General features: G+C 36.6%; 1 protein-coding gene and 3 long non-coding RNA genes across 4 annotated transcripts; 3 read left to right on the top strand and 1 right to left on the bottom strand.

The window, feature by feature from the left end:
- Positions 1–210: 210 nt before the first annotated feature.
- On the top strand, positions 211–2,206 carry LOC128296414 (uncharacterized). The gene is made up of 3 exons (XR_008287034.1): positions 211–528; positions 966–1,038; positions 2,012–2,206. It is a non-coding gene; the product is annotated as an uncharacterized LOC128296414 (long non-coding RNA).
- A 1,119-nt stretch (positions 2,207–3,325) lies between these two features.
- LOC108459534 (uncharacterized) lies at positions 3,326–4,318 on the bottom strand. The gene is made up of 2 exons (XR_001867370.2): positions 3,896–4,318; positions 3,326–3,649 (listed from the first exon to the last, which is right to left on the bottom strand). It is a non-coding gene; the product is annotated as an uncharacterized LOC108459534 (long non-coding RNA).
- Positions 3,648–6,716, top strand: LOC128296347 (uncharacterized). The gene is made up of 2 exons (XR_008286930.1): positions 3,648–3,797; positions 6,609–6,716. It is a non-coding gene; the product is annotated as an uncharacterized LOC128296347 (long non-coding RNA).
- Positions 6,717–6,951: 235 nt separating this feature from the next.
- LOC108459014 (uncharacterized) lies at positions 6,952–8,232 on the top strand. The gene has a single exon (XM_017758386.1). The coding sequence runs from the start codon at positions 6,952–6,954 to the stop codon at positions 8,230–8,232; it is 1,281 nt and encodes a 426-aa protein (XP_017613875.1).
- Positions 8,233–14,481: the final 6,249 nt, after the last annotated feature.

Raw genomic sequence — 14,481 nt, 5'->3', positions numbered from 1 at the left:
TAAAAATACATACATTTGTAATATTTATATTTAATTTGTAAGTAGATATTTTTATTTTCTTATTATTAAGTTAAAAGATATTTATTAATTAAAATTATTATATTATAAAATTTTTATGTGATAAATATATTATGATTTTGACAAATTATGGCATAGATGATGTACAAATGTAATAAATTGTGTGTGTACAAATGTGCATATATGATTTATTATACAATAGATATTTATTATTATTAAATAAAAGATGTTTACTAGATAATTAATTAAATTATAAGATTTTTATGAGGTAAACAAATTAAATGGAGACAAGTGTAAAACATATAATTGACCAATTGTAATATAAGCATTTGTTATTTAATAAATTTTTATAATAATTATTATTATAAACTAATATATATATATATATAAGTCATAAAGAAACAAAAGAAAAAAGAAATAGTTACAGAGAACCATACGGAAATAAGAAGAAAGAAAGAAGAAAGAAAAGAAAAAGGAGAAACTAAGGATTAAAAGCTTGGAGTTTAATTGGTAAGTCAATTAAGTCCTTTTATTTAATTTTGATATTTTAGAAGCTTTAGAATAAGGTTTTGATGAAACCAAGTTGATATATTGAAAGTTCATAAGTTTTTGAGTATAGTTCATGTTAAACAAATTGTGAAATTATGGATTTAATTAAATGAATTTCAAGTTAGAATTGATAAAGGGATTAAATTGTAAAAGAAGTTATAAGTTTTGTGTTATAGGGATTAAATTGTAAGAAGTTTTAAATTAGGATTTTGTTATGAATATTGAATAGTTGAGTTTAACATGGCAAGAAATTAAGTAGAAAAGAAGTATGAATTAAGTTAGAAAAGTAAGTAAACTTAGTTAGGATTAAATTGAGAATAAGTAGGAACTGAATAAAATTCAATTATTTATTATAATTTAATGCTGTAATTAATAGAGAAAATTATTATTATTCGTAGCTAGCAAAGAACCCGAGGCATCGATACCGAAAGGAAATAAAAAAGTCGTCGAGGAGTAATCGAACAAATCCAGGTTTGTATTACTATAATTCAAATTATTTATTTATTCATTAAATGTTAAATTAAATTATGTATTTGGTAAGTGAATTATGAGGTAAGTGTTGTTATGGAATTGAATGATAATTGAAATGGTTGTTAAATAAATTTTAGTATTGGATTATGATTGAATTGTTGAATTGAAAGAGAATTTGGGATTTAAAGTGAGGTTGAATTGAATGAGAAATATGTGTTAGTATTGAATTGTATTTTGATTGGTGAATGGAAAGTGTATTTGATTTTGAAAGTGGATTTTTGAAATGAAAGTAAAATTGTGATTTAAGTGTAATTGATGTGAATATTGATTGAAACAGAGAAAGTGAATTAAATATCCTATTAACTAGTCCGGCTAAGTCGGATATAGTTGGCATGCCATAAGATTGGATGTGTTCAGGGATACTTCGACCTTGAGTCGATGAGACACTAGGTGTCACTATTTTACTTAGGATAGATTCGATGAGGTACTGGTTACCACTTTACTTCGGCTAGGCTGATGAGACATTGGATGTCAATTTTGGTTCGAACTATCACTGGGTGTCATTCTGGTGTGCTTGGTTGGATCCGTATATCCGCCAAAGTCCGGGTTTGTTAATAGGGTGAAAACCTAAAATGAGAAATTTAAATAAATTAGATTGAACGTACTATTGAAAATAATGAAAGAAATGAGAAAGTTAAATTGTGGATTGAAATTGAGATTGAAAATGGAAGGAATGAACTAAATGTTGATGTAGTGAAGAAAATTGAAGTCTATGATATTTGATTGAAACTGATAAAAAGTTGAAATTGTCTTACTATTATTAACGAATGAAGTTCAAGAATGAGTTAATATTTGAGAAAATTCAATTGTTATATGTTTAATATTTATATTTCATTATTGTTATTATAGTTTGAATTATAGTAATACCACTGAGTATGTCTATACTCAGCATGCGGTTATTTTTTATGCGCAGGTCAGTAGGAGTCAAAATCTGGTCCAGCATCCGAACCAATCCCGATCTCAGCAACCTTGGGGATGTATATTTTATTTTGGTATATGTGGCATGTACCTAGGTTGTTTTTTGAGTTAATGTGGTTTTGGATTGTAAGGATAATATGTGATGATTTAATTTGGTAAATGAAAGATTAAATATTTGAAATGGTATATATATGACATTATGTTTGAATTAATAATTGAATAGAACTTTTAATTTAATTTGAATAATGGTATGAATGATCATATAGTAAATTTTAGTATTAATCTTGGTATGTTTTAGATGTTTACATGTATGAATTGAATTGGTTATATCATTAGTATTTGGATTGGTTTTGGTTTGAAATTACAGGAAATGTTAGATATATATAAAGGAGGTCATATTGAGTTCAAAAAATTTTAAATTTACGAAAATTCTCTGAGCATCTGGATAAGTCCTAATCCACTTCTAATACATGTTTTGGGCTCGAGGGTCCATTATAGAGGCTTAAGGATTAAATTTATACTTTGTATGTTAATTATTTGTGATTTATTCGTAATTTGTTTAATATCTCAAGTAATACTCTGTAACCATGTTCCAGTGATAGTATAGGGTTAGGGGGTACTACACTTCATCTGTCAACCCTTCTACATCGATGGGGAAAAAATGAAGTTCAATAGGTTTGAAGAAAGCTCAAAAGAATTTGATGCTATCTCTGATAAGGGATTTTTACTTTGCAAAGTTGAGAGATTGTTTGCTAGAAATGCTAAGAAATCCAAGCCAAACTCTTACGTTGCTCACCTCTTTTGACTTAGTTAAAGACATGTGAAGACAGAACAATTGGTTTCTATAGTCCAACCAAGGAATGTTTAGAATTGTTGGATCATGTTGTGCGTTAGGAAGATGTAAGAATAACATTCAACTATATGCATATCCAGTCTTCTTCTCTTCATTTTTAGCCAACCTCATTCCTTTACATTCATATTCAATATAAAAGTATTAGTACAAATAATACATCTTAGATTCATTCATTCCCTGTTTTAATTTCCTATTTATTTATTATTTCACATACTATTAATTTATTTATTAAAATTTTAAAATTTTATTTACACATATAAATTAATCATTTTATATCATCGAGAATTTGACCATTTTACTTTTAATTTTAAGGATTTAGTCCCTACACTTTTTGGTTTAAAGATTTAGATCTAATTAATAACTCTATTAAATTATTTTGTTAACTACACTAAAGTGATATTTAGAATAAAATCTGAGATTTTTGTTATTTTTAATTTATTACTTTTAGATTCCGAGTGAATATTGAACCATCTTTCATTCTATAAATGTTAAGCCCAATTTATGCCCAGGGCCCAATACATTTAAAACCCAAAACAATTAGCAAAACAAACTTAACCCAATCTCTAAGCCCAATACAAACCATTACTCAAACCCTAAACCCATCAGACTTAAACCCAAAACAACCTTAACAGCCTAGCAAAATTAAAGAAAAATGAAAACTCTAGCAGCTAACACCCTCAGCCGCCGCAACCATGGAGGTTCCCAAGCACCGCACGTCGAGCGTCCCTCCGTGTCGTGCGCTCCTCTACTAGGCCACATCAGAGACGTGCTCAAATGAACCTACAAACAAGCAAAATAAGTTGTAAAATAGGCTATAAAAGTCTTTGGAAAGTATTGTAATGGGGGGGTTTTTTTTTTAGAAAAAAGAGGGAGATAGATACAAAAATCAAACATATACAGAAATCAATAACAACAATATTGGTTAAAGGTGATTCTAAGTCCCATTTTTCTTTCTATTTTTGGCTGCTGTCTCTTTGATTTATCTACTGCTTGAAAAAACAACAAAAGGGGAAAAGGGGAACTCACCTTTGGTTCATCGATTGGAGCCTCGGTTTAGGTCTTTTCCCTTCGTTCTCCTGATGTTGAGAGGCGACTAAGTCTCTGAGTATGGCCTCAGCAGAGTCGGAGACTCTCTTCACGTATTACCGACTACCAGATTTAATGGTGGTGCTGTGGAGGCTAAAACCTACAGGGTTTTTTAGAGTAAAAGAGAAAGCTTTTGGTTTTCTAAGGAAAAAGGTTTTAATGCTGTAGAAAAAAACAAAATAATGGTCAATTAATTTTGAAACAGTACTTTGGGGGGTGAAAAGTAGTCTGCGCGTTAATCCATATGTTGGATTTGCTCATTCTCCCCTTTAAGGGGTTATTTGCGTAGTTAGTTCCCCATCTCTGCATTGCTGTTTGATTAGGCCAATGTTTTCTGTTTTATTTTTTTTTTAAATTTTGCCCAGGAACTTTATATCAGTTTAGTTTTAATCCTCGCCTAAACACGGTGTTTTGGGGGTTTGGGATATTTTCCGCTTAAATCCCCGAATATGTGGGCTCATGTTTTTTGGTCTCTGATCCTGTTCTAATAATTTGCTTTGTTTATAAATTATCCCTTTAGTTTTACTTTTATTTCAATTAAGTTTCTTGGTTATTCATTTTTTAAAAAATATACTATTTAAACATATGATTTTGAATTATTTTATTTCATCCTGTTTTATTTTCATTTGAATTTTTTTTATATTTTATCTCATAGCACACTTTTTTAAATTTTTTTTGTTATAAGTATTCTTTGTTTTAATATTACGCTATTATTTTTATTAAATTGCTTGTATTGTATATATATACTATCTGTTTTAAATTGATATACAAATATAGATATGGTTTTGTATAATTCATTTTAGCTTACTTCACATGTGACATTTATTCTAAAATTAGTTTATATATTATTATTTTACATATTAATATTTTTTCCTTTTCTCTTCATTTCATGTTAATTATTTATTTATATGCATACTATTTGCCTAGAAGTATTTATATTTTATATATTTTGTATTTTGTTTTTAGTACATTTTCAAAACTCCTTCATATATTACTCGTTTTTTGTTGTTTGTATATCGGTGATTTCACATTTTTCATTTCTCACATTATTAATTCTTCTTTACTTTAAAACTTGCTTCATTTCATTTGTGTTCATTTGCTTGGCACTTTTCTAAAAATTGAATTGTAATTCCTTGGCCTTTGTGTGTTAATATTAGTCTTTGCATAAAGTATGTAGCCATTACATATACCTTCTTGTCATATGATTATGATTTATTTGCCTAGAACTTTTGCCATGTAATATTATGCATGTTCGTGATTATGTTCTTATCTCCTGCTATCATTGTGATTTAAATTCCAACTTATGTGGCCAACATTAGTGGTTTCATTTCTTCTCCAAACAAGCCCAAACAAGTATATTTTGATTCGGATTTTATCATCGTTAATTCGAACCCTCTCAACTTAAGGAATTATTTCGGTATTTAAAGAATTCGAAGAATCGTGCCCTAACGTACTGGGTTTCGCTTTCTTTGTTTGTCTTGAATATTCGAATTTCCTCTTACCAGTTCACTCTAAAAAATTTTCAAAATAAAGGCAATGTTCGATATTTAAAGAATTCGAAGAACCGTGCCCTAACGTACTGGGTTTCGCTTTCTTTATTTGTTTTGAATATTCGAATATCCTCTTCAGGCTAAAACGCACGTTTTAAAGGCAAGTTCACAATTGAGAGTCAAAAATGTTGTGTCCTAACGTACTGGATGTAATGTTTTACCTTGAGGTGAGATGGTTTTTAATACACGTTTGACTTACCTAAATGTTTTAAAAGACAGTAAAAGGAGGATCACGTTTTGAACTCTGTCCAAATCTTTAATTTTCGACATTAAGACACTAAATAATCAATCGAGTACCAATTTTGGGCGTGTCGAGGGTGCTAATTCTTCCTCGTACGTAACTGACTCCCAAACCGATTTTCTATTTTCACAGACCAAAATCGTCGTTTTGAAAAAATTATTTATTTATTAAAAATGACCGTGTATTGAGGTGATCCAATCACACCCTATTAAAAACGATTGGTGGCGACTCCCAACTTTTCGTTTTCAAAAGTCGATTTCCCGTTTTCAAAAAAATGGTTTCGACAGCTTGACGACTCCACTGGGGACCATAAGAGAGTCGAGCTGTAAATTGATTATTTTCTGTCTTCTTGTCGAAATTTAAAAATTCAGTTTTTCTAAAAATACACGATCCTCGCTTTGCATTTTCTGTGTCCTTCTTGAGTTTATTTTTTCGTTGAATTTCTTTATAAACTCTCGCATCATATCACATGACCGTTGGGTCACACCTTTTAAGTGGGAGTGAGAAACTATGCTTTCGTGAGGTTTTCACCTCTGCATGGGCTAGGGGATCGCTTCCGGAATACATCTGTACTTATGTCTTCGTGAGGTTTTCACCTCCGCACGGGCATAAGGAAATGTATTCCCCTAAACTGAACTTGATCCATATGAACCTATAATGGGCGAGGATCGAGGAATCTGCTGGTTTAGGTACCTTTACTCTAGAACTAAACCACATATAGTTAGCTGTAAGAACCCGCCTTAGGTAGAATTACACCTAGCCCTAGTGATTTCCCGAATAGGCGTTTGATAATTTCTTTATTGCTTTGATTTCTATTCTTATGCATAATTCTGACTTGTGTTTTTCCTTCTTTCTTTAATAGTGATTGCATAACATTTTAATCATAAAAGGAGGTGTCGATATACGGTTCGGTTACTAATAGAAAGTTTTGCCATGAAGAACGAATTCATTGATAAAGTGAAAGACAAGCGTTTGTACAAAGATGGTCGGAGAATGCACAGTCAGAGAAAGGTGACAGTTTGACAAAGGGGTACATGTCGGAGTTATGGGATTTTACCCATATTAGTGTGGTTCAGAATGATCTTCAGGAGTTGAAAGAATTATGGAGTCACTAGGATGAGGAGATGAAGCAACTACTCTACTGAAATTATGGTGATATTCATTATCTCCTCGATGTTAAGGTAGATAGGTATTTGTTCCGCGCCATGGCTCAATTTTGGAATTCCGCCTACAGTTGTTTTACTTTCGGAAAGGTAGATCTAGCACCTACTGTCGAGGAATATATAGCCTTGCTTTATTGTCCAAGGTTTCAAGTTGATAAGATTTATTCTAGAGCTGTCAATACCCAAACCTTTGTAAAGAGGTTGATGAATATCACTGGGATGAGTGAGCATTGGGTTGCAGCTCGAGTCCAACAGAAAGGCAGTGGAAAGTGCATCCCTTGGGAGAATTTGAGAGAGCTGATCCTGACACACCCTGATATGAAGAAAAGAGTTGATGTCTTCGCCTTGAGCGTTTATGGTTTGGTTATTTTCCCTAAAGCTTTAAGACATGTAGATGAAGCAGTCGCCGATCTATTTGACCGATTTGGTAAAGAAGTCACTCCTGTTCCTGCAATCTTGGCTGAGACTTTCAGATCTTTGAGTGCATGTCGGAGGGCAGGTGAAGGCAGATTTATTGGGTGTGCACAACTCTTGTTAGTATGGTTTCATAGCCACTTTTGGAGGGTAGAAAAGGCCTCTTACCGACCTTTTCTTGGAGATTACTCACCTTTGAAGGAGATAGTGACCATATCGAGAAGAGATGACATAACAGAGGAAAAATGGATAGAAATACTTCAAAATCTCCAAGAGGAGGATATCGAATGGAAGGCTCCTTGGATGGTTTTCGATGAGATTCGCTACCGATGTGGGAGTTATGATTGGGGCCCTTTGTTGGGGATTTGGGGAGCCGTTGGATACGCCCATCTACTTGTATTGAGGCAATATAGATCAAGACAATTTATACCGATGATGCATGGGCTAGCTCAGAGTGAGTTCTTGTATGGGGAGAAAGACTCCAAGAAAAAAAGCCGCGAGATTTATAATGCCTGGAACCAAACTTGCCGGATAAAGGGAGTTGCTGTGAATCCAATGGTGACTCCTGAATATAATGAATGGTGGAGTAGAAGGGTTAACGACAATATCCCGAGGCCAAGTTTAGAAGAAGCTCGACCGATAGAGGAATATCTGCGAATGGTCCGCTCCAAATTGGAAATCATAAGGAAAGACTTCGAAAAGAAAACCTCAGAGTTAGAAAGGAAAATAGAGCAGTTGGAGGAGGAAAAAGTGTACTTAAAGCTGGATGTTGATGTTCAAAAATCCGAGGCTGAGAATTTGAGAAAGAGAAAGAGAGAGGTTGAGGAAGACCTGGACAGTCTGAAGACTAATTACAAGCAGCTGCATAAGTCAATGAGAAATGCTGGCTTGGGTAAAACATCTAAATAGTGGAGGCAAGAAATCCAAGAGGAAAAAACTAGGGCTGATTGGTGGGAGGAAAAGTTTCATGATGCTCAAGCTCGAGAAGTCACTTGTAAAAAGAGTTTAGATAATAGCTAGAATGAAAAACAAATGTTAAGAGCTCGGGTGGCAGAGTTAGAAACGACACTACAGTAACATCAGAGTTGTAACTCAGTGATTGAATTAAGGGCTAGCCTAAGTAAGATCGAGAATTTAAAGGGGAAAGTAGAAGAACTTGAGACTACACTTCAGAACTGTAAATATCAAATTGAATTGTTGGAAGCGAATAATGAGCAACTAGGGGAGCAACTTCACCGATCTCAGGATCAGGTCCGAGATAGGGATTACTTAATAGGCGAAGCTATAGTTCAGATACGATAGTTGGCTGATCATTTACAGACTTTGGCGGTCCAAGCTGATGTGTTAGGAGTTAAATATGAGTTAGAGTCAGATCGGGGGTGAGAGTTAGCCTGCCTTCTTAGGAAAGTAAAAGCTTTGGGTATTAGGGCAAGACCGTATATGTAATTCATTTTATGTAAAAGAATTTGTTTTTCAGTGAAATTTTCTAAATGAAATTGAATTCGAATCGACGTCTCATTTTTTGCATTCATGTAATGCATTTACATTGCATTGCATTGCATAACATCATATACACAAAAGAACCCTATTAATTAGCGGCCATTTATCTAGTTACCCTGGAACACCGGTACTACACACGAAGGAAAACAAAAGATATGGATCAGAGGTTTGAGCAAATGCAAAAGGAGATGCAAGAGCAACTGCAAGCTCAGATGCAAGAGCAGCTGGCTAAGATCCAGCAGGAAATGAGAGACCAAATGCTGGAGTCCTGGAGAAACATGCTGGAATCACAAAACAACATGATAAGCCAGCTGACACAGCTATTTAAAGGAGAGTCTGACAAAGGAAAAGGCCCTATGGGGGACACGGGAAATGACAATGAGGATTTCGCTTGTCCTACAAGTTTTGCGCCAGTGAACATGCAAACACAACCACTAGGGGTGTCTGTTAATGTCCAACCTCTTTATCAAACTGGTACCTCGGCACCAGTAAACTTCCTAGCAGGATCGAGCACCAACCCTGGAGATAATCTGGCAAACCCCCAGGTCCTTGATTTCGACAACCCAGCAGGGGTGGAAAAGACAAAGGCTGAGGTCCCAAAATAATTTTGAGGATCGATGTAAATGGTTGGAGGAAAAGTTCAAGAAGTTAGAGAATGCTAATCATTACTGCAGAATCGATGCAAAGGAACTGAGTTTGGTCCCGGACTTAGTACTTCCCCCAAAGTTTAAAATGCCAGAGTTTGAAAGATATAACAGAACTAGCTACCCTGAGGCTCACATTACGATGTTTTGTCGAAGGACGGGGTATGTCAACAACGACCAACTGTTGATCCATTATTTTCAGGACAGTTTGAGTAGGGCTGCAGCGAAATGGTACAATCAATTGAGTAGGACCCAATTCAAGTCGTGGAAGGACCTAGCTCATGCCTTCATGAAGTAGTACGGCCATATAACGGATATAGCACCTGACCGAATCACACTCCAGAATATAGAGAAAAAGCCAAGCGAAAGCTTCCGGTAGTATACTCAGATATGGAGAGTGGTCGCTACACAGGTCCAACCACCGTTGCTAGAAAAAGAAACAACCATGCTCTTCATCAATACATTGAAGGCGCCTTTCATTATTCACATGTTAGGTAATGCAACCAAGAGTTTCACGAACATAGTAATGTCTGGCGAAATGATAGAAAATACCATAAGATCGGGTAGGATAGAAGTTGGGGAGAACACGAGAAGGTCAGCCCCGAAGAAAAGAGAGAATGAAGTAGGTAATGTGAGCTCAGGCTACACAAAACCTGCCACTGTTAATCAGTCAAGGGCGATAGTCACAGACCAGCAGGCCTCACCAAGGAGGGAGCCTAACACGAGACAGAATACAGAGAAGTTTCAATTCACTCCCATACCAGTGACATATAGGGAGTTGTACAAAAGTCTGTTTGATGCACATGTAGTGGCTCATTTCCACTTAGAGCCGTTGCAGCCCTCATACCTTAAGTGGTACGACGCAAATGCTCAGTACGAATACCACGCAGGGATTACAGGGCACTCGATAGAAAACTGTACCTTGTTCAAAAGGTACGTGGAAAGGCTTATCAAAGCAGGTGTTGTAAAATTCGATGATACACCTGGTACGGGAAATCCGTTACCCAGTCATGCTGATAAAGGGGTAAACGAGATAATTGAGAATATGGGGAGGAAAGTCAAGCTGAATATCGCAGAGGTGAGAACCCCATTGAAGCTAGTTTGGAAGGAAATACAGAAGAGAGGTTTAGCCTCCACAGAGGTTGGGGGATAAAATCCAAGATACACAGAACTACTATGAGTTTCATCATGAGAAATATCACGAGATCTAGAATTGTATTGAGTTCAGGGCCCTAGTACAGGGTCTAATGGATAATAAGGAATTGGAGTTCCTCGAGTCTGTCGAAGAGGAGAATGTATGCTCTTTAGGAGGAGAGTCAAGTGAAGTAGGCTGCAGAGCCAGCCGTCCAGTGATAATTATTTCGAAGCCCAGAATTAGTAAAGTAGAAGCAAGAGTTACACCAAGAGTTATAATCCAGAAGCCAACAGCTTCCCCTTATAAAGATAGCCATAGGGTACCTTGGAATTATAATTGTAGAATAGTAGTTTCAGAGAAGGAGGGTTCGATTAACACGCCAAACACAGAAGCCGAACCAACAAAAGGGAAACTCATCATGCTCAAGCAAGAAGTAGAGAGATCAGAACTACTGGTTAATGAACCAGTAATGGAAAATGAAGCCAATGAGTTCTTGAAGTTCCTAAGACACAGTGAGTATAGTGTTGTGGAATAACTACACCAACAACCGGATCGCATATCGGTATTGGCTCTGCTGTTAAATTCGGAGGTCCACCGTAACGCATTGATAAAAGTGTTAAACGAAACCTATATTGCGGATGACATTTCGGTTAACAAATTGGATCGTCTCGTCGGTAACATAAGCATTGACAATTTCATCTCCTTCAGCGATAATGAGATACCGCCAAGGGGTAGGGGGTCTACTAAGGCTCTGCATGTCACTACACGTTGTAAGGGGTATACGTTACCCGGAGTACTAGTTGATAATGGGTCCGCATTGAACGTATTGCCTTGGGCTACGTTAAACCGTTTACCTATAGACAGTTCCCATATGAAGACGTGTCAGAACATAGTAAGAGCAGTTGATGGTACAGAAAGGAAAGTAATGGGAAGGATAGAGGTACGTCTTCAGATTGGCCTAAACACGTACGAGGTAGATTTCCTCATGATGGATATTAAGCCTTCCTATAACTGTCTATTAGGAAGACCTTGGATTCACTCAGCTGAGGCAGTGCCATTCTCGCTGCACCAGAAGCTAAAGATGGTTACTGAGGGACGACTAATAATAATAAATACGGAGGAGGACATTATTGCGTCAGTTACCAGTGATGCACCCTACGTAGAGAATGACAACGAAGCGGTTGAATGTTCATTTCGATCGTTAGAGTTTGTAAACACAACGTTTATAGCTAAAGGAAGTAGGATTCTGATACCTAAGATATCAGGGGCTACGAAAATGAGCCTACAGTTGACAGTTGGGAAAGGGGCGTTACCTGGCAGAGGACTCGGAAGGCACCTCCGTGGATAAGTTAGAGTGCCAGTTTTGGTTGGCAAGTGGGATCGCTTCGGTTTGGGATTCAGGCCAGATGCAAGCCAAGTGAAGAAGGAGTTTGAAAGAAAATAAGAACAGCGAAGAGCAAGATTGAGTGGGACAGAGGTCAGGTGGGAACCAATGAACTTCCCCCACATTTTCCAAACCTTTGTATTTGGAGGGTTTATTCATTCCATACAGAATAAGGTGAAAGAAGGAATGGCTGAAGATGCGATGGGAATTTGGAGCATCAACACCACATTTGAAGATGAAGCAATGGAAAAAAATTTATCAGGCATTTGCCCGTATGAGCCTGGGAGTGTTTTGGATAATTGGACTAAGGAAGAAATTCCTGTAATCTTTAGAGCTAACACAAGTAATATTCAAAACCCACCTGTTGTCTCCTAGCCTAGGGACAATAAGAATCTTTTGTGAAATAGGCTCATGTTCAAACATTATTATTTTCAATAAAAAATGCATTTTCATATATCGGTTCGAGCAATTATTCTTTCATCCTTTTCATTTCATACACAATCATACCATACAAAGAAATTATTCATTTCGTTTTCTTTGGGTATTCTCTTATACTCATAATAGGCCCTTGGATGTCAACGTCATGAGTAATACTGATGCGAGCCCGGAATCACCTTTTGAGCGAGACATGTGCTTTGAGGGATTTTAGGATTTTGAAGAAGACGAGGATTGTGGTTTATCTCCCGATTTGTTAAGGATGGTGGAGCAAGAAGAGGGACAGATCCTGCCACACAAAGAGACTACTGAGATTATGGCCCTGGAAGAGGGGAAGGAAGTTAAAATTGGCACTTGCGCTAGCGAGAAAACAAGACAGAACCTCATTGAGCTGTTGCAAAAATTCAAGGACGTTTTTGCATGGTCATACCAGGATATGCCTGGTCTAAGTACCAATATCGCAATGCACCGTGTCCCTACAAAAAAGGAGTACAAGCCAGTTCAGCAGAAGCTCCGAAGGATGAAACCCGATGTAGCAATGAAAATAAAGGAAGAAGTCAATAAGCAGTTTAATGCCGGATTCTTATAGGTGGTCAATTATTCAGAATGGGTGGCCAACGTCGTCCCTGTCCCTAAGAAAGATGGGAAAGTGCGGATGTGTGTAGATTACAGAGATTTAAACAACGCCAGCCCAAAGGTAACTTTCCATTGCCTCACATAAACACTCTAGTGGATAATACGGCAGGCTATTCACTGTTCTCCTTCATGGATGGGTTCTCCGGGTACAATCAGATCAAAATGCATCCTGAGGACATGGAAAAAACCACATTCATAACTTTATGGGGAACGTTTTGCTACAAGGTGATACCCTTCGGGTTGAAAAATACAGGAGCCACATACCAAAGAGCCATGGTAAACTTGTTCCATGACATGATGCACAAGGAAATTGAGGTCTACGTTGACAACATGATTGCAAAATCCCGAACTAAAAAGGAACATGTGCGAGTGTTGAGAAAATTGTTCCTGAGGTTGAGAAAATTCCAATTAAAGCTCAATCCATCAAAATGCACCTTCAGAGCTAGGTCCGGAAAGTTACTCGGCTTCATATTCAGTGAGAAGGGAATAGAAGTCGACCCTGATAAAGTCAAGGCTATATAGGAGCTGCCTCCGCCACGAACTCAGAAAGAAGTCCGAGGTTTCCTAGGGAGATTAAACTACATTGCACGGTTTATTTCGCAATTGACTGATAAGTGTGACCCCATATTCCGTCTTCTTAAAAAGCACAATCCTAGGGTATGGGATGATGAATGCCAAAAAACCTTTGAAAAGGTTAAACAATATTTGTCCAGTCCTCTAGTGTTAACACCACCAAGCCCTGGTAGACCATTGATACTGTACTTAACAGTATTTGATAATTCGATGGGGTGTGTGCTCGGCCAATACGATGAGACTGGGAGAAAAATAAAAGCGATATATTACCTCAGTAAAAAATTCACTAAGTGTGAAATGAGGTATCCGCCAATTGAGAAGCTATGCTGTGCTTTGGTTTGGACAACACGAAGGTTGAGGCAATGCATGTTGTACCATACAGCTTGGCTAATCTCAAAGCTAGACCCTCTCAAATACATGATGGAGTCAACCGCTTTAAATGGAAGGATGGCCCGATGACAGATTCTGCTCTCTGAATTTGACATAGTCTATGTAAACCAAAAAGCTGTGAAGGGGAGTGTAATAGCAGATTTCCTAGCCAGTGGAGCTTTGGAGGACTATGAACCTTTGAATTTCAATTTCCCTAACGAATATCTAATGTATGTAGCAATCGCTAAAGGAGACATGCCTGAAGATCATTCTTGGAAATTAAATTTTGATGGAGTATCAAATGCCGTTGGAAATGGAGTTGGGGTAGAACTGATATCCCTAAATGGATATCATTATCCATTCACTTGCAAGCTGGATTTTGACTGCACAAATAACATAGCAGAATACAATGCATGTATCATGGGAATTCAGGCAGCTATAGACCGCAAAATCAAAGTATTAAAAGTGTATGGAGATTCTGC

This window comes from Gossypium arboreum, chromosome 8 (genome assembly GCF_025698485.1).
Source record: "Gossypium arboreum isolate Shixiya-1 chromosome 8, ASM2569848v2, whole genome shotgun sequence".
Taxonomy (NCBI): domain Eukaryota; kingdom Viridiplantae; phylum Streptophyta; class Magnoliopsida; order Malvales; family Malvaceae; genus Gossypium; species Gossypium arboreum.
This window is presented reverse-complemented; position numbering and strand designations above follow the sequence as displayed.

Bases quoted from the DNA above. Each gene is read 5' to 3' on its own strand.
- LOC108459014 (XM_017758386.1), top strand. From the start codon at position 6,952: ATGGCTCAATTTTGGAATTCCGCCTACAGTTGTTTTACTTTCGGAAAG.